Here is a 19745-nt window from a genome sequence, read left to right on the forward strand (position 1 = left end):
GGAGGTTTGATGTCGTCTCAGTGCGTTTCTCGACTGGGAAATCTCTGCCGTTGTCACACGAGGAAGGGCCGTAAGCTGAAGCTCTTTGGTACCGGGACGGAGCTCAGTGATCCCCCACACGCCGAACATAACGGACGCCGCTTTGTAACGGCCGACTCTGAGGGAGTTACCTCAGAGCGTTACCTCAGAGCGTTACCTCAGCGCCCCGCCTCGCACGGGGGCGGAGCGGCCGCCATTCCGCTGCGCATTTTGCGCTGTGAAGCGAAACGTTTTGGCTTGTCGGCAGCGAGAGGAGGAGAGCAGCTTCATCTCCGATCCGTTCGTCATGGCGTCTCTACTTGGCGCTGCCTCTCTCCGTGAGGAACCCCCCGACCCGTCTGAAGCCGGCAGTGCTGCGGGTACGTGCGGGTTCGGGTATGGGAGAACGGTGGGATGCTGTGGAGGCGAGAAATGAAAGAAAAGACACTGGGAAGATGGGGTGGGACGTGGGGATGCGGCGGCAGGGAGACACTGGAGAGGAAAAATAGCAAAAAGAATGAGGGGCGGGTGGTGAAGTAGCGCCCGGTAAGGAGTTTTAGGGGGAGGGAACAAAATGGTGGCGAGGGAGGGGAGACATTGGCAGGCGGGGAAACAAAATGGCGGCGATGGAGAAGAGACGTTGGAGGGCGGGAAAAGAAAATGGCGGCGAAGGAGGGAAGACGTTGGAGGGCGGGAAAACAAAATGGCGGCGAAGGAGGGAAGACGTGTTGGGAGGCGGGAAAACAAAATGGCGCCGCTAACGGAGGAGGCGGGAAGTTGTGATGCACCTTAGGGCTGAGGTTGGCCTGTGCCAGGCGCTGGGTAGGAAAGAAGAGCAGGGATTTCTGCTGTGCCCTCAGCAGTTCCTCTCTCTCTGCAGCAGCCGCTGCTTGGTCCGAGACCTGCATCCCTTCACAGCTGGACAGTCTGTCTGCTCGGCGTGATACAACTGACAGGTGGAGGAAAGCAGCAGATGTGGCTTAGTGGAAAGCGTGCACAGTTGTGGGGGAGCCCCCCCGGGTGTAGCTCCCTCAAGCATGGACACGATGCAGGCTCTGCTGCCCCCAGCCTGCCTCCTGCAGCCTCCCCTGCAGGTCACCACAGATCAGGGAAGTCCCAACAGTCAGTGAAGCTTCTCACCAGTGTGTGATCACATTGTGCCTGCAGGCTGTAGCGGTCATTCAGCACAGTAGCAAAATAGCGCATCTGACTCGGAAAGAGATGATGGAGGTAAGTCTTCAGTTTTGTCTTCTTTTTATTTGATCATATTGGGTTACGATAGTTGAGGAAAGCTTCAGTCTTTGACTGGTCAATGGGTTCTTTTCTTTGAGAAGCTTGGGTGGTTGTTTCTTGGGTGCTACATGCTGCTAGTGTTAGGCTGACTTTGTGTACATAGAGCTCTCCAGTTAGAGGGGCCTGAGTGGCAGTATAAGTGTTGCCCAAGGAACTTGTGGCTGCCTCATCCTTGTTGGTGTTGAAAGCCAGGGAGGGTGGTGGTAGCCTGACCCGGTGGGTGGTATCCCCACACATGATTGGAGTTCTAACATCTTCAATGTTGCTTCCAGACCAAACCTTTCCATGTTCCTGTGATGTGAAAATCTCAACGGTGGTTTCCTGTTGATCGAGGTGACAGAATCCTCACCCACAATGGCAGTACCCTCAGCAAGGGGAGGAGCTCTGTGCCCAGCCCACGTGGAACTCGGCCTTCACAACAGGACAGAGCTGCTGGACAGAATGCGCTCCTTGTGATTCTGCTAACATTTCCACCACTTGCCCCTGAAAGGCTTCCCCAAGCAGCGGCCACGCAGTCCAGCATAGGAGGAGCAGCCTGCAGGGATCCCCCAGCCAGCACCACAGGGCCAAGAGGTGACAGTGCTGCATGTATTGCTGCACTCCGAGCTTACAAGGCCCAGCTGTGACACTATTCCATGCCATGGGCTTCGCTTTGTGTAATGAAGAGCATGTAGGAGTTGAGTGGAGGAAGCACCTTACTGGTATTTTTGCCTCTACCACTGGATACAAGTGCAGCACACACTGATTTCATGCGTAAAGGAACAGTGACAGCAATAGGTCCTTTTACACAGTACATGGGGACGTCTTTCACGGGGACTCTTTATTTGCTGCCTTTGGTAGCTGTGTCTCCTGCTGCACCATGGCATCTCCAAGGGCTGCACCGCCTGTGTCCAGCTGGCGGGCAGGGTGCAGGGCACAGGGAGCACCTGCTGCTGCACTGAAGGTGCTCGGAGGACTGTTGAGGGGCCAGGGCAGCTGGGGGCCTAACATGGGCAGGTGTATGTGGGCTGTGGGGGCTCCCTATGGAATTGGGGGCTGCAGCATCCGTGCCAGCAGGGGATGTTCCCAGCGGTGGGCAGGGGCATTGGGGGCAGGCATACCTGGCTGCATCCCCCTGGGAAGGAGCATCAGGAGGGGTAACTGCTGCTGCTAAGGTGGCTGCTGGGCTGCAGTTGGGGGCAGCCCCCAGGTGGGAGTGGTGCTCCCTGGACACCTCGTACCCCAGGCTGGGCAGAGGCCTGAGGCCCCACATAGGTGACACTGGGGACAGGGAGGGGTTGCCGTGACACCAGCAACAGTCAGTGTCCATTGAAGAAATACTCTCTGTGGGGAAATGCCCAAATAGGCACTGGGGTGAGATCTGGGGCACTGGGATCACTTGGAGGGCTGCAGTGGAGGAACAGGAGGAGCCCTGCTGCCTTACCTTCCATGGCAGATCCAGTGGCAGATCCAGTGGCAGCAGAAGGCTCAGTGACCGCTGGGGTCAGCCCCTCTTCTGAGTTAACAGGGAAGTGGTTGTGCTTGTGGTGGTGACAGCATGGGATGAGCGTGGGGATCTATGGCTGACTCATAATCCTTCTCCTGTTGGCCGCAACTTGCTGGAAGGTCGATGCTGCTCTATAGCGAGCACCAGGAGCAGGTGTGTGAGCAAAGATGAGTGGAACGGGGGGCAGGAAGGCAGGATGTCCCCATGGCCATACAGCACGCTGCCCTGGGGCCACCCTTGCATGGGGGATGTGCTGGGCATGGGAAGATGGACAGTTTGGGACTCAGTGTCCCCCTCAGCCCCTACATGCATGGAAAATACCGATGCCTTTGGAGAAGTAATGCCTCCTGAGGACGTTCTCCTCCTGACAAGGGCAGGTATTTACAGTCCCATTCTGCTGCCTTCTTTCTCAAGAGATAGATGGAGCTACCATGGACGAGCCCATTCGTCTGCAGGGCAGCAGCTGCACAGTGCCCATCTCCACCTTCCCTGAAGGCACGGAGGACATGAGAGCAACTGGTGCCAACGTTGAGGGCCGTGTAGTGCTCTGTGGCTGACAGTCAGAGCTTCTATTGTTGCATTTCCTTTTTGTGGCCTCCCAGAAGGTTTGATGGCAACATCAGAGCTCTGCTGAGATCGCCTGCTGGGCACAAGGCGCAGCACTGACTGCATGACCTTCAAATGCAGGTGATGAAGAAGCCACCAATGGGGTCCCAGTGAAAGATGTCCACATGTACTGTTTGAAAGGAGCCATTGCTGTGTTTGTTCCTCTGCTGCTGGCCATCATCGGGTGCTGCATTTGGATCCGGCGTCGGAGGCAGAAACAACAGTGAGTTGCTCCCCCATCCCAGCACGCTCTGTATTCCTGTGCTGCATCCCTGCACCATCCCCTGGCACCACCTGCTCCTCAGTTGCACCGCTCTGCAGTGACACGGATTGCAGTGTATGATGGAAAGCTCTCGTGGTTCTTGCTTTGCAGAAGTGCCTGCAGAGAGGGCTGTGCCAAACCCGCAGCCGTTGCCTGTGCCAGAGCCCTGCTGGTATCCCAATGGTGGGTAGTGCCCCCATGTCAGCACAGCTGGTGCTCAGTATGTGACCATCTCCTTCCCCAGGCACAAAACAAGGCAATGGGGGCATTGGCAGCAGAGAGGTGATGCAGAACATCAGTGAGGAGGTGCAGGTGTAGCAAAGAAAGTGAATACAAAGCATTTAATAATTTAAAGTAATTTATTGATAATTTAACAGAATTTAACATAAAGTAACATAGTTTAACAGAACAGAATTTAACATAAAATAACATAAAACAACATAAAGTATCATAAATAATATAATCTAATGGGCTGTTTGTGCTGAGCCCACCCAGCTTCATCTAGCACCGGCGCTTTGGCTCTGGAGCATCCTGGTCTTCTGGCAGCTTCCTCTTCGTGGCCTGGATGCTGCCATTGCACACGGTGGTTGGCATGGCTGGCTCTGGTGGGCTGATGGGCACAGCTGGGCTCAGTGGCTCTGTGGCGTTAATCCAACGCAGCAGATCTGACGTATCCTGGAAGTCCAGCTCAGGAAATCTTTCCCCTTCCATATCGTCAGCGTCTTTGGTCCCCTCTGTTTGGTTCTCAACCAGGTCCTGGTTCTGCTGGGGGACCTCCTGAAGTCTCGCCACTTCTGAAAAGGCAAGAACATCCCCAGAGTGATGATCACAGCCTTCCCACAGCCACTCAGTGCAGACACCACCCCCGCCAGCTCTGAAGCCTCCAAACTCACCACTGTTGAGCCACGTGAGGAGATCGTCCATGTCCTGGCTGTCAGCCTGGATCTCAGTGCTGGATTCTGCTGCTGGAAAAGCAAGAACATCCCCAGTGGGTCAATGCCACTCGGTGCCAACACCCCCCTTTGAGCTCTACAGCCCCCAAACTTACAGCTGTTAATCCATGCCAGGAGGTCGTCGATGTCCTCTTGGACGTCTGAGCTTGTTGTTGCTGCTGGAAAAGCAAGAACATCCCCATTGAGGCACTGCCAGCTTCCCCACAGCCACCTTGTATGGACAGCCTGCAACCCACCCACCCTGCAGTCCCCAAACTCACCACCTGACTCTGGTGCTGCGGTGCTGCAGGTCAGTGGAGCTGTGGTGGGACGGGGGCTCACGGTGGTGGGACGGGGGCTCACGGTGGTGGGCGCTGGTTGCTGCTGGTCCTCTGTGTGCACCATGGCATCTCCACGGGGCTGACCTTTCTGTGCCCAGCCGGCGGGCAGTTTGCAGCGCACGGTGATCACCTGATGCTGCCTTGGTGGAGCTTTGCGGACCTTTCTGCGGCGGCGGCCGGGGGCCTGCAGTGAGCAGCTGCCTGCAGGCTGTGGGGGCTCCCCATGGGACACGGCCCCAGGTTCGCGCCCCATCGGCTGCTGGGGCTGCAGCGTCCCTGCCAGCTGGGGATGTTGGCAATAGTGGGCAGGGGCATTTTGGGGGGGCATACTCGGCTTCACCCCCCCAGGGAGGAGCATGAGGAGGGGTAAGTCCTGCCCCTTAGGTGGGAGCTGACCCACAACCATGGGGACCGCCCCAGGTGGCAGCTGAGCCACATTTGGGGGCAGCCCCCCAGGTGGCAGCTGGACCACGGTTGGGGGCAGACCCCCAGATGGCAGCTGGACCATATTTGGGGGAAGCCCCCCATGTGGCAGCTGAACCACATTTGGGGGAAGCCCCCCAGGTGGCAGCTGGACCACACTTGGAGGCAGCCCCCTATGTGGCAGCTGGGTCACAATTTGGGGCAGCCCCCCATGTGGCAGCTGAACCACACTTGAGGGCAGCCCCCAAGATGGCAGCTGGACCACATTTGGGGGAAGCCCCCCTTGTGGCAGCTGGACCACGGTTGGGGGCAGCCCCCCAGGTGGCAGCTGGACCACAGTTGGGGGCAGCCCCCCAGGTGGCAGCTGAACCATATTTGGGGGAAGCCCCCCAGGTAGCAGCTGGACCACAGTGTGGGGCAGCCCCCCAGGTGGCAGCTGCGCTCCCTGTCTCTGCACGCCTTGTACCCATGGCTGGGTAGAGGCCTGAGGTCCCACGTAGGTGACAACGGGGACAGGGACAGGTTGCAGTGGCACTGGTACTGCTCTGCTGCTGGTGGGATGCATTACAGCAGTGTCCAGTGGAGTAAAAAGGATCCCAGTAAATCTGCGTCGGGTGATGGACACACCGTCAGCAACAACTGAGGAATTCTCTCTGTGGAGAAATGCCCAAATAGACACTGGGGTGAGATCTGGGGCACTGGGATCACTTGGAGGGTTGCAATGGGGGAGCAGGAGGAGCCTGCTGCCTTACCTGCCAGGGCAGATCGAAAGTGACAGCAGGGGGTTCCGTTACCACTGAGGCCAGCCCCTCTCCTCTGAGCTCACAATGCCCCTCTGTGACACGTGCATTGCTCAGAATCAGGCTATGTCCCCATGGCCATTGCATGGCGGACGTGCTGGGCAGCACCCAGTTCCCAACTCAGGGTCTCCCTCGGCCCCCAGCCCAGGGGAAGAGCCAGGCAGGTTTTCCTCCTGTGCTGCACCATCTCCTTCCTTTGTGCCCATCAAAGACCTGCAGTAAGAAGGGCCCGAGTGGCCAAATGCTGCTCCACGTGGCACACGATGGCGTTGCACACGTTTAATGGAAACTTCTCTCTGCTTCTGATTGTAGAACATATATATTCATTCATAACCCAGGTTCATTGAATGTGGCTGCCTGGTCGGATGCTGCTCCTGAACCTGAGGTGGAACCCAGAGGTGATTGAAAGGACAAAGCCTTGGGGGATCCCCCTCTTTTCCTCCCCTCTCCATCCCCTTCTCCTCCCTGTCTCCAGGCAGCTCCACACGGGGGTTATTGTGTATCAGCACGGTGCCCCTGCAGGCACCCAGGAGCTATGGCTGAGATGCTGCTGTTTGACATGAGCTGCTTTGTTCTGTTTGCTTACAGGTGTGAGTGGAGGTGAACGGGATGCAGAATCCCAGCCGCCTCCTGGGATGGAAGCTGTAGTGGATGGTGTGGGTAAGTGAGAGCACAGAGCTGCACGTGCCCCATCCCTGCCCCATCCCCTGGCACCACCTGCTCCTCAGTTGCGCCGTTCCACAGTGACACGGATTGCAGTGTAAGATGGAAGAACTCCTCTATGTTGTCCTAGTGAAAGATATCTTCATGTACTGCCAGAAAGGAGCTATTGCTGCGTTGGTTCCCATGCTGCTGGCGATCATTGCATGCTGCATTTGCATCCAGTGGCAGATGCAGAAACAACAGTGAGTTACTCCCCCATCTGTAAAGAGTCTTAGATGCAGCTGGGTGACAGCACCAGATGGAGGAGAACCACCCGGGGCTGCTTCTGCTGTGCCTCTCCTATCAGATGTGCAGTGCTGGGTGAAGGAGGCGCAGGGACATCCATGGGGGTCGGTACGGGCAGCTCTGGTGGTGTGCTGGGGGAGCAGGAAAGGCTGCAGGGCAGCAACTCGGAGAGCTGCCCAGTTTGCTGGCTGCCTGCAGGACAGGCCACTGCTGGGCCTGGCCTCAGCCTCTGCCTCTACTTTGCTCCCTGCTGGTCATGGGAAAGTCAGAGACCGCTGTGATGAACAGAGCTGTGTTGAGGCTGCTGAGGACAGCTGGGCTCATTGGCTGTGTGGCATAAATCCACTGTAGCAAGCTCTGCCCTTTCCTGGCTGTCCAGCTCTGGCAGCAGCTCATCAGGAAGACTTTCCTCTTCCACGGACATTGTCAGCATCTTTAGTTTCATCTGTTTGGACATGAACCACGTCCTGCTGCTGCATTGGAGGTGCCTGGAGGACTGTTGAGGGGCCGGGGTGGCCTGGTGGTGGTGCAGGCAGCTGCCTGGGCTCATGCAAGGCCTTTGATGTGGTCCAACACATCACCACCCCCAGAGCCCAAGAGTGACCCTGCTTGTCTACCTCATTCTGGGGTGCAGAATGAGCCCAGCAGCCCCCAGCCCCACCAGCCACTGCTACCACTCCCATTATACAGGGGATGGTTGCAGCCTCCCTGGGGTTGGGGATCACATCCCCCTCCTGGACAACAGCTGCTGCCATCAGCTGTGGCTGTCCAGCTTTCTATTGTAGTTATAAATCAATAAAAACATCATTACTTAATTATGTGACTGATGATACTCCACTCCCATTGGCATCATAGGGCTGCGCTGCTTTGACTCTGGGCAGCCCCCAAACATCCACCTGCTCAGTGCCTCTCTTCACACATCCATCACAGCAGCACAAGTTGGTTGGGACCTGGGGAGTTTTAGTACGATTCTCCTTCAACACCCGTGTTTTATTTTAGCCCCTCTTGCTTTAGAGTCCTCTGCCACAGCTCTAACAAAATGAATAGGAATTTATTATTGGGGAGCTCAGTATCAGCCATGTCAGGGAAAGACCAGACAAAGGTAAAGGACTGTAAGGACTGGAAATATCACTGAGTTACAGGCAACCCAGTAACAGAGCAACATCCTGCTCACAGCACGGATGGTTCACAGAGGAACTGCAGAGCTCTGCTCCTCAGCCTAGGGAGGAGGGATGCATCGAAGCAGCAGCTGTCCTGTATGGCCTCCAGGTTGAGGCAGGTGGGACCATGGCTGCAGTTCACCAGTTACCACAGAGCAGCAGAACTTCTCAGCGATGCTGGGAGGAGGAAAACCTGCCCCTGGTGCAGAACAAGCGCTGCCCAGCTGGGGAGCAAAGCTGCAGCCTGGGGGTCAGCCTGGCTGAGCTGCTCCACACGAGGCTCAGTCTCCTTGTTTCACAATGATATCAGACAGGTCCTCCATGCCGTTCAGTTTCAGGTTCTGAAAAGCAAAAAAGCTGCCTTCAGGAGAGCCAGGGAGCTGGATAAAAGCACACAAGGACTGCTCAGAACAACCCCAGCCCCCTTCTGCCCCCATCACAGCACAGATGGAGGACTGCCCTCAGCTGCTGTAGCACTCACAACACACAATGACATTAAGCAGGGATGTGTTTCACCCCCTTTGCCCTCCCCCCCCTCCTCACATCTGGCAGCGGTCAGAAGTGAAGCTGGAAATACTGCGCTTTTTATTTCCAGCACATCCACCTGATTTGTGCTCATATAAACACGAAACGGGATTAAACTGTAAGATTCCGATGTAATACAATGCTGCGTGCTCTGCCCGCTGCTCCTACCCCCACCTTGCAAACATACACTGCTCTTACCTTCTCATTTGCCAAGTGCAAGAGGCAGGCAAAGGCCAAAGGGACAGACAGATTTTTAGCCATCACAGAAGGCAACCTAAGGAACAGAAGGGAGGTCAGGATGTCCAGAGCCTGAGACTGTGTATGGAGGATGCCTGCAAGTCACCAAAGATCAGCTGCACGTGGCAGCTCCTTCCCCACTCTGATACTCTCTACCTCATTCATCCCATTAGCAAAGACTCAGCCAAGCCAAATGCAACCTGTCCAACCCTTTGTAGGGCCACTCTACCTGTGAAGCAGTTCCTTTGTGACGCTGCTGAAGGCCTTCTCCCCCATCACCACTGACATGTCGCTCTGTTTCTCCACATCTTCAATCTATTCAGCAAAAAGACACACACTGCTGAGGCAGCTTTTGCTCCCCAGGGCTCAGCCTCACGCTCAGAGCAACTGCAAATCACTGCTCACTGTCCATCCTTCCTAACTATCCAATGGGAGCAAGGCTATTGGAAAGGAATTACCACTAACGTGATCTCCTTGGGAGCTAAGTATTGTTACATGCAAGACATGCTCTTCTCTTCAGGCCTGTTAAAGCATCTGGCTCTGCCCACACTCACCTGTGCCACTGAGTTCTTCTGTATATCAGCGAGAAGGTCCCACATGCTTTGCTTCAACCTCTTCATGTCCATTTTCTTGGCTGTCTTCGCGTATTGAATTGCGATCTTACTGACCTGAGGGAAAGGCATTGGGGGTTAGCACAGAGCAACTGAGCAGCAACAGCATCCTCAATCACAACCAAAGGAACAAGAGCCAAACTTGATTTTCCTACAGCAATAACATCATCCCAGAATAAAGCATCCACTAGCAAATCCCTGGAGATCCCACACAAGGAAAGTTGCTGTCTGTCTCTGCTCAGTCAGCAGCACACAGCTGGGCACAGTATGAGTCCTTACCTTCTGAGGCTCAGCAATGAGGTTCAGCTCCCCGTACATCGTGATATCAACACCATCAATCCCATTGAGCTCGTGATCTTGACCCTCAGGTTGAGAGGTAATGTTGAACTCTGTTTGGCCCATGAATTGAACGGGCTCGTTGTCATCATCACTATCTGCAGCCTGGTCAAGAAGAGACACAGTGAGGCCACCCCCAGACATCTTGGAGGAGACACAGGGTCTGATAGCTGTGCACAGACTGAATTAAAGCTAAACCCAACAGAGATCTAAAGCACAGACTATCAGAAGGCTGTTCTACACGGAAAGACAAAGAGAAATGAAGGCTCTCCCACCAGTGTGGGGCTCTATGAGACCTGCAGCATTGGCCTGGCAGAAAACTGAAGGTCAAATGTAGGCGATAGAGAAACGTAGGCTCCCAGTTACCTGTGCTGCAGGGCAGAAATTGGAGGTGTCGTTGGGGTTACTGTAATCATATTCGCCGATCTCATCTTCGTGATCCAACGAGCTGCCTGCCTCAGGCAGCCTGAAGAGCTGCAGAGATGAGACTGCAACATCAGGAAAGAGGAAACAAGAGGTTTTCCCCAAGCAACGCCCACATCTTGCTCATTCATTGCAACCCCTTTTCTCGAGCTTGCTGCCTCTTCCTCCTCATGTACCACCCAGCAATCCCCTCATAGAGCACAACAGCCAAGCACAGACAACTCAGCATCCACAAGAGGGTTAGTTCACTAACAGGCATCGTGCTGGCTCATTTCTTGCCCTCAGGAGCATCCCAGAGGCACTTCAAGCAGATTAAAGAGTGATTCTGTGCACAGAACGTTGCAAAGAAGATTCCGGAGAAGCCTCTTACCTTAGCAGCTGGTTTGAGGAACAGCTGGACAAGGTTGTTGGGGTTGTAGTTGAAGTCTGCAGGAAGCGTGGTGCTCTTCACGTTCTGGTTTTCCAGAATGGATTTGCTCAGAGTTAAAGCAGCCTGCAGAAGGTAATGCCATAATCCATGTGATTTCCAGTACTCAGATGTGAATCAACTTCTTACATGGGCAGATGGCGACATGACAAGGATGAATGGTTTTATACTAAAAAGACAGATTTACATTCAATATTTAGAAGAAATTCTTGACTCAGAGGGTGAGTGAGGATCTGGAACAGATCACACAGAGATGGTGCCCCATCCCTATGGTTCTTCACAGCCTGGTTGAATGGGGCCCTGGGCAGCCTGAGCTGATGGTGGGTAGCAAACAGCCCATGGAATGCATCTTTAAGGTCCCTCCCAGCTCAAGGCATTCTATAATTCTTCAGTTCTATGACCAAACGTGGATATTTGTTTGAAAGAAGTTCTGAAGCGCTTCCAAAGATGAGTTCTACACTGCATGCAGTGACTTTAACACAGCTTTCTGGGCCTCTGGGGTCTCAGTTCATGACAGGGTATTATTGGCCAGAGAGAATCCAGCCTGATTCTTCACTTTGAGGTTGGTAAAACTCTAAGATTTGGAGCCAGAAGACCCTGCACCAAGGAACGTGCATGATGCTGTGCTTACTGAGCCAGCTTCCATAGGAGAACAAAGGTGAGCCACCTGCTGATGGCAGCTCTAAGATGCACTGATAGGGCAGAAGAGAACAGAGGCAGAAACTCAGCGCGTACCTTCGTCTTACGGAAATAGGTCTCAAAGTCAATATCCTCATCAAAGTTCACTTCAAATGCTTTCTTTGCCTTCTTCTTGTTCTCTTTCTCAGAGTTCACACTTGCTGCAGAAAGGAAGGAAACTCCCAACGTGAGCATGCAGAGTTGTCTCATCTCTGCTGCCTTTGCTTTATGGCTCACAGGGTTGGAAGGGAACTCTGGAGATCATCTAGTCCAACTCCCCTGCTAAAGCAGGATCCTTAGAGTGGGCTGCACACCCCATCCAGATACATTCTGACTATCTCCAGAGGAGAAACCATAACCTCACTGGGCAGCTTGTTCCAGTGCTGTTACCCACAAAAGAAACAAATTCTCCCCCACGTTCATACAGAACTTCCTCTGTTCCTTTCCTTTGAAGGGAGATGCTCCTGTCCTTATTACCTTCGCTGTCCTTATCTAGGCTGTCTCCTGTAGTTTCCTATTCACATACTGTCCATTTCCCAACAGAAAGCAGCAGCATATTGAGCTCCATTCTCTGAATACATACATACATTTGTGTCGAGGTTTGAAGTGCCAGTGCTCCGGGCCAGCCCACATTGACAGAATTCGGGGGCTGAAGTAGGAGTATTCCCCTGGTTTCATGGACAGATGAAGGCACATGGTCCCAATGTCTCCTTCTCCAAAAGAAACCGCATCAGCTCTGGAAAGAAACACACACACACTGCTCAGTAAAATCCTTCCTTTGAGATACATTGAGCCTGAGTGTGTTTAACACCCTGTGCAGCTCTGTACAGACAGCAGCCTGCAAGACTCATGCTTTCTTATCAGCAAACAGTACTGCGAGTATTGCACTGTCTGGAGTCTGTGGGGCTGCTGCAAAAAGAGATGGGCAGGGCAGGCTGAAAACGGGAGCAGAGAGAGCAGACCGAAGAGGAAACATGACCATACAAGAAGGTTCTTCTGGAGGGCAGAGATGTGCATTCCTCAATGTACCCGAAACCTGATCAGAAAGCAAACTACAGCCAGATGGAAAACATGCACAGAGGAAAGAGAAGATCGTCCAGAGAGCCATCTTAACTTGCTGCTGGCAATCAAAGCTATAAGGTGCAGCGACTACCCACCTCTTGCTGCTCTCATGGACTACTGCAAGGGATTTGTCTCCTGCAAATTCCCCAATCCTTTCTGCTGCTATACTCCCGGGGGAGTCCGCATTGAAGTCATCATCTGACAGGGCAGGAACATCATCTTCCACATCACTGTCCCTTTCTGCATTGATATCGAATACTTGGTCGCTCTTCTTAAACTTATCCAGCAGGGCTGATACTGACTGCGAGAGAAGGTGTTCAAAGGAAAAGCCACAGCACCCCACAGCACACCTTGCTGCCCCACACAGCTCCAGGATCGCTCTGGAGTGACAGAGCAGAAAATACAGCTCAAGTATTCGATCCTGCACAGAGCCAGCTACGTACCTCCTCATGGGATTCAGCATCCCACTTCATGAACTGGAAATCAGCCAGCGTAGAATAAATGGGGCGTTTTAAAACACACTTTTCTAGCAGCACTAAAGGTAGGAAGAATAAAGAAATATCAGACACAGGATGAAATAAGCAGCAGGTAAAACAAATGTCAGGTGTTATTCTTAGTTTCAAAAGCATTTAAGGCTCATTTCTCAGCAGAAAGGGAAGCTCAGTCAGATCTCTGACAGAAGGGTGGGCATAACACTGTGAGCCTTAACAGAGTAATGGGGTTTAGGAATACAGGGTTAAGGCACTCTATAAAGGTCAGCCCTTAACCTGGACCACACTCATCTCAATTACATGCTGTGCATCAGGTTGAGCTACATGCAGAGATCTAAAAAGCTGTGAGGGTCACGGCCCTGCCAGCAACCAGCCTCAGCCCAAGCAGGATCACAGCAAGGTGCCACAAGGTAGCCAAGAAGTCAATAAAAGCATCAGTAAACTGGCTGAGACTAAAAGGAGTACGCTTGGCAGATGAAAATGATGTCTGGGTGGCACAATTGCTTAGTGATTACCAGCACTCACCCTTCAAATCTGTCACATTCACAGGATCGCTGTTGGGCAGAACAAGGGTTTCCGAAGATGGGAGAGGCGCGATCTTGGAGTCAAAAAGGAGCTCACTGTGACAGCTCTGTGTACGTAGGCTGGTGAGGAAGATGCCAGCTGTGCTGCATTCATCAAAAGATGCTGCTGTTTTCTGGAACATGGGGTCAACCTGCAGGCACAGAATCAAGGAATGGAACCAGATGGATGGTGAGATGTAGAAGTCTTTGCAGATTTGTAAATACAAAGCCAAAGGGAGAACAACCCCTCCATCTTTCTTCAGTGAGGAGAAAGCTCTCACAACTGCCTCCCACAGGAGGAACAGGCACAATTAAGGACCACTGTGCTACAGTAGCAGAATTCAGATGTGCACATGAATCTAACAGCCCAAGAGGGGAAAGCACAGTAAGGAAAACAATAGGAAGGCAAAAAACGAGGTGAGCATTCCTTCCTCCACCCACCTCACATCTCCGATTGGCCTCTGTCACATTGATGTTGTTCAAGTTCTGTTCAATCGTTTTGAAGGAGTGTTTTTTCTTTGTTTGAACTTTCTTGGAAGCTGTACTGTCTTCCTCTGAAAGAAATACAAGCTGTGGTTAGAAAAGCTTGCTAGGATATCCTATGACTGAGGGACAACACAACTGTATTTCACTTTGTGTGCAGCCACAAAAGCCCAGTAGGCATAAAGCTACCCAATTAGGTGTCCACCAGCACAAACCACCAATACTTCAGTGGCTGCTCAATGTGTTTCTTTTCATTTTGCCTCTTCTGTCCTAACAACACGTTTCTGCTTCAAAGCAAAGGACAGCAAAGCGTGGGGTGCTTCATTCTCAAACATCATCCCTGTTTTGCAGTCAAACCTAGCTGGCCAAGCACTCAAATACAGGGCTGAGCATCAAGTTTTCATCTCAAACTTCTCCAAAGAAACTCAGTATTTCACAGCCCTTAAGAAGAAATAAATACATCAAGCTAGCAGCATTCTCCCAGATATACGTGTTAATAGAAAGAAACAGTGCTTTGAAATTCAGGGGTGCTACAGAAGAACACAGGAAGTATTGTGGGTGGAAAAGGAGTGAATAGCACACCTTCCTCTGGGCTGCCCACATCTTTAGTGGGTGCAGACTCCTTGCCTAAGCCTCCAAGAACTTTGTATGCATCAGCATGGACCGCATCCACACGTATGGCGTAGATCTTCGCACTGGCATCGATGGTGCCAGCTGCCATCTGACAGAGGAAAAAAGGATGCAGTTTTTAGTGAGAAAAGGAACAAGATACATCAGGAGGTAAATGCAGAAAACAAGATGCAGAGCTGAGTTTTCGAACACTCTTGGAGCAACAAGGAACTATCAATAGCAAGGAGTCTTTGCTTGGTCATTTCCTATTTTGACCCATCCCTGCTGTCTCTCCTACACTCAGGTCACATCACCTTCTTTCCCATCACAGCCCTGCCCTGTTCCTGGCTGAAACACCAGTTGGGAGTTGGACTCGATGATCTCTAAGGTCCCTTCCAACTCGCACGATACTATGATACCTAATACTTACCTCAGAAGCCTTATTATTAAAGCTCTCCTTTTGAAGGACCACCACTGAAAGAGGCACTTAACCTATAACTCCTACAGTACCAAAGCAGTCAGCAGTATAAAATTCCACTAAAAAAATGACACTGCTGCCTCTACCACATTTCTTGCTGAAAACTCATTTATCTGAGATTTATTAGAGCTAAAATTCAGAGGCCCAACGCCTCCGTGACCAACTCACCTTGAAGTTGATCAGCTCGGAGTCCTTCTGTTTCAGTATATCTGTCATGTAGTCTATCAGATGTAAGCCAAAAACATTCTTGGTGTTGATTTTCTGCAATACAAACGCAGGTAAGAACCAAAACCCAGAACGTGATGCTGTCAACCCTCAAGCCACCAACCTGTGGGGTGCTCACAGCCCACTCTGACCTGTTTGAAAGGCCCAAAGCAGCTTTACACCAAGCTGTGTGGTGCAGCTGACACATCAGAAAGAAGGATTGCCATCCAGAGGAACTTGAAAGGTGGGCCTGTGTGAACCTAACTAGGCTCAACATAACAAAGAGCAGGGTTCTACACTAGGGTTGGAGTAATCCCAGATATGTATACAGACTGTGGGAAGAAATCCTTGAGAACAGCCCTACAGAGAAGGATCTGGGGGTCCTGATGGATGAAAAACTTAACATGAGCCTGCAGGATGCCCATGGAGCCTGGGCTCCATCAGTAGAGTGATGGCCAGCAGGGAGAGGTAACTGTCCCTCTTTATTCTGCCCTCATGAGGCTCAATCTGGAGTATTGCATCCAGGACTGGGACCCCTAGAACAGAAAAGACGTGGAGCTGATGGAGAAGATCCAAAGGAGGGCATGAGGATGATCAGAGGGATGGAATATCTCCCCTACAAAGACAGGCTGAGGGAGCTGGGCTCATCAGGCTGGAGAAGACTGCAAGGAGACCTCACTGACAGCATTTAAAAGGGGTTTATAAACAGGAGGGGATCAACAGGGCAGACAGTGATAGGACAAGAGGGAATAAACTCAAGGAGGGAAGGTTCAGATTGGATGTCAGGGGAAAGTTCTTCACAGAGAGAGCACTGAGGTGCTGGAACAGGCTGCCCAGAGATGCTGTGGCTGCACCACTCCTGGAGGGGCTCAAGACCAGGTTGGATGGGACCCTGGGCAACCTGGGCTAGTAGCAAACCTGGAGGTTGGTGGCTCCGCCTGTGACAGGGAGCTGGAACTTGTCTGCTTTCCAACCCGAGCCGTTCTACGCTCACTGCGGAGCTGTCACACGTCGCAGAGCATCACCCCCACCCCAAACCCAGGGGCGGTCAGAGCAGGGACCCCCCAACTCACGTTCTCAGCGGACAGTTTGATGCAGGCGGCGTAATGCTCCGAGATCTGCGCGTTCGTCCATCCCGATAGAGCCGGCAGCGACGCGTCCGCCTGCCTGAGAGAAGGAAGCTCGGCCGTGTCAGAGGAGCCCAGACCGCCTGCAGCCCCCCCAGAGGCCCGGCCTTACCTGAGCGTCGGGGAGCAGAGACTGAGCGGTGACTCGGTGCCGCCGAGCTGCAGATCCACCACCCGCGAGCGCCGCCGTTGCCGCCTTTCCCTCTCATCGTCGTTCCCGGGACACTCGACCAGCGTGGGGGTGGCCGGGCCGCTGAGAGAACGCGACGCCAAAGCCTCGACCGGCTCCCCGCCGCCCCTCCGCGGGGTCGCGGCCCTCATGGCGGACTGAAGCAGCTCCCACCGATCCGGAAGTTTCTCCTCCGAGCTCCCGCCCCTCCCTTCACCTCTGGACCAATCAGAGCGCGCCTTCCTCTCGCTCCACCAATCCAAAGCCGCGAGGGGGTCCCACACCGCGGAACCGCCTCCTAGTTTAAATTTAGGCGCGCGGTGTAACGGTCGCTCCCTTCAGGTGCTGCGGAGCGGCTCTGGGGTCTGCTCTGCTCACAGCGCTTTATTGGCGCTTTATCTCATTAAATCCTTTTATCTCATTAAATCCCTTTATTCTGCAGTAGCCCAGGGTTCCATTCAGCCTGGCCTTATGCACTAATAGGGACACAGCATCTCCAGCCCGTTCCAGCTCCTCAGCACTCTCCATAAGGAACTTCCTAATGCAAACCTTCCCTCCTTGAGCTTTAAGCCTTGTCTCATTGCCACCCACCCTTGTAAGAAGCTGTTTCGCCACCCACCCTTGTAAGAAGCTGATCACAACGATGGCGCTCCTGCTCACCATCTCCTTTTGCCCTCTGGGCCATCTCCAGCATCCCCACACCTTCCCTGTGCTGAGGATGCAGCACAGCAGATGGGCCCTACAACAGATGGGGACGAGCCTCTTCCTTGTCCCTGCTGCCCCCCCCCCCTCTGCTGATGGAGCCCAACACACCATTGATTTTCCATGCTGGAAGTGCACGCTGCTGGCTCACATTTAGCTTTTTATCAGCCAACCCTTGCATGTACAGTTTGGACCAGGGGCATTGCCAGCCCTACAGACAGCTTTCCTAATCTCCGTGCACCAACAGCTTCTGCAACTGCCTCACATTTGGATGCCTGAGTTCCTCCCCGCAGACTTCCAGCCTGAACCACTGGATGGTGCAAGAGGAAAAGATGCGCTCGGAGTCCTCAGGAAGAGATGATGGGGGAAAAACAGCGTGTGTGCTGCTGAGCCAGCCCTCCCCTCCCCAGACAAGAGCTGAAGAACGGCCTTGCCATCAGCACTGAACTCCAACCACCCCCAAAAATGGCCATAAAATCAACTACTGGAGATTGGCATCTATTTGTTAACACAGCTCGAGTATCACGGAGGTCCAGGGCACTTGTGCAAGTAGCAATTCAGAGGAACTCTGAGAGGGGAGGGAGGAAAAACCCTATAGGGCTTCTTTCTTGTTTCCAAATGACTCCGGGTCAGAAGCGAAGAGGTCTGACCCTCTTCTTCATTGGCTCCAGCGGGGACAGACTAAACTGGGGAGGCTATAAAAGACAAGTCGTGCTTCGTGATGCTTTCCTCCTAACAGAGCTTCTAGTGGCCTGTGTAAACAAATCAGTACACCCAGCTTTGCATCCCAAATAAAGAAGGCATAGAAAACCGTGAGGGTTTGTGATGTCCAGATGAATTATTCCTGCAGTTGCAATAGCGATGTGTGAAGCATTTGATTATCCCCTGCCACCAGCGGGTGGAGGCGAGGACAGAAATATTCATGCTCTGTATTTTAACTGGAAATTAAGAGAATGCATCATCTGGTGACAGAAACTTCTACAACCGGCTGCTTCCCACTCTATCAGCTCCCAATCCACCACATCACTGGGGGGATATTGGGAAACTTGATTTACGACTCAGACCTGCTGGTGGATGTTTGCTGTCGCTGATGGAGGCGTGCAGGGATTCTTCCCCTCTTGGAGGAGCACTGTGGGCTCTTACAAGGTCTGCTAAAGTAGCTGGGAAGAGCAACTCAAACACAGAGCTGCCTGCACTGTGCCAGGGCTGCAGGAAGCTTTGGGGTGATGCTGAGCTCAGGGGATGTCTCTGAGCTGCAGGCAAGCACTGGAGAAGAGGGGAAAGTTGAAACCAGAGGGAAGGGGAGCGCTCCTGTGTGAGTGCTGCAGCTGCTGTGATGGATTTAAAACCCCCTTGGTTGTGTCCTGCTGAGCTGCTCGGCAAGTTCCAGGGTGAGATGTGCTGTCTGCTCCAGACCCACAACACAGGTAGCGTAGCAACAGGGATCTTCCCCAGCTGCAAGGTTAAAAATAGAGCCAGGGAATATTGAGCTTGCAGCCTTCTGGGGTTCCTGAGGCTACTGCTGGCTGCAGGCATCTGACTTAGGCTCAGCTGTGGGCACTTGCCTGTGACAAAGGGTTTGTCAGGGACTGGGTTATTGCATGGGTCTGGGTTATTGCATGTATCACCTTGTGTCTGGGGACTCTGCTGCAGTGCTTGAGGTTGATGTTGCACAAGCAGGATCTCCACTTGTTGAGCCCCTCTACAAATGACCCACAAACTAAAGATTACCTGGTAATTTCCATATGCTTCCACAGACACTGCAGGAACCCTTATGAACTTGCTGGTCCTATTTTTATTTAAACAAATGCAGCTCTTCTCAGTAATAAAAAGTGATTTGATACCTGCTCAGCTGCTGCCATTGACCAGGAAGGAAGGCACTTGGTTTTGATTTTCATGGCAGATCCTTTTTGGAGACAGACATCCTATGCTCAGCCTCTCATTTGTTTCTCCCTCCTGTAAGTTCTGTTTTTAGCTCTGTTTGTTATCGTTGCAGAGCTACTTCTGTCTGGCCTTGCTCATACCTAGGGGCACAAGGAAGAGATTTAGACCTCAGAAGAGGCAAATGGTTTGATTTTTCTAGCTCATTAGGAGGGCCTGCTTTATGTCTGGGAAGGCTGTGGCACAGATTACACTAACACAAGTTGGATTTGTTTGCCTTTTTTTTCCTCCTTTTGGCTCTCTGATAATGAATGCAATTATGAGCAGGGAGGTTAGTGGGCAAAGGGCCGGACGGTGGTGTCAGGGCTAAGGATGGTTCACATCTCCCTTTGCAGACTCCTGGCTCATTTGCTGTAAACACCAACGACTGGAACTTTTGTTTGCTGAAACACTTCTCATGTTTCATCCCC

General features: G+C 52.8%; 2 protein-coding genes and 1 long non-coding RNA gene across 7 annotated transcripts; 1 reads left to right on the forward strand and 2 right to left on the reverse strand.

Annotated features, from left to right (window-relative positions):
• Positions 1–207: 207 nt before the first annotated feature.
• Positions 208–7922, forward strand: LOC140262564 (uncharacterized). 5 transcript variants are annotated; one of them, XR_011905841.1, is made up of 7 exons: positions 217–398; positions 899–1248; positions 1584–2012; positions 3485–3626; positions 4419–4467; positions 6750–6821; positions 6906–7922. It is a non-coding gene; the product is annotated as an uncharacterized lncRNA (long non-coding RNA). The 5 variants fall into 5 exon arrangements; XR_011905839.1 differs by having other exon boundaries at positions 235–398; positions 1584–1884; XR_011905840.1 differs by lacking the exon at positions 3485–3626 and having other exon boundaries at positions 208–398; positions 1584–1884; positions 4419–4572.
• On the reverse strand, positions 4909–5926 carry LOC140262542 (uncharacterized). The gene is made up of 2 exons (XM_072356928.1): positions 4961–5926; positions 4909–4917 (listed from the first exon to the last, which is right to left on the reverse strand). Exons 1-2 carry the CDS (start codon positions 5924–5926, stop codon positions 4909–4911), a joined length of 975 nt encoding a protein of 324 aa, XP_072213029.1.
• Positions 7923–8142: 220 nt separating the features above from the next.
• NCAPH (non-SMC condensin I complex subunit H) lies at positions 8143–16902 on the reverse strand. The gene is made up of 17 exons (XM_072356974.1): positions 16636–16902; positions 16470–16563; positions 15361–15453; positions 14688–14826; positions 14064–14176; positions 13585–13774; positions 13012–13103; positions 12664–12869; positions 12094–12242; positions 11564–11667; positions 10772–10894; positions 10345–10452; positions 9922–10083; positions 9586–9699; positions 9261–9346; positions 8993–9068; positions 8143–8610 (listed from the first exon to the last, which is right to left on the reverse strand). The coding sequence occupies exons 1-17, from the start codon at positions 16842–16844 to the stop codon at positions 8551–8553; spliced, it is 2118 nt and encodes a 705-aa protein (XP_072213075.1). The 5' UTR covers positions 16845–16902; the 3' UTR covers positions 8143–8550.
• Positions 16903–19745: the final 2843 nt, after the last annotated feature.

This window comes from Excalfactoria chinensis, chromosome 25, assembly GCF_039878825.1.
Source record: "Excalfactoria chinensis isolate bCotChi1 chromosome 25, bCotChi1.hap2, whole genome shotgun sequence".
NCBI lineage: Eukaryota > Metazoa > Chordata > Aves > Galliformes > Phasianidae > Excalfactoria > Excalfactoria chinensis.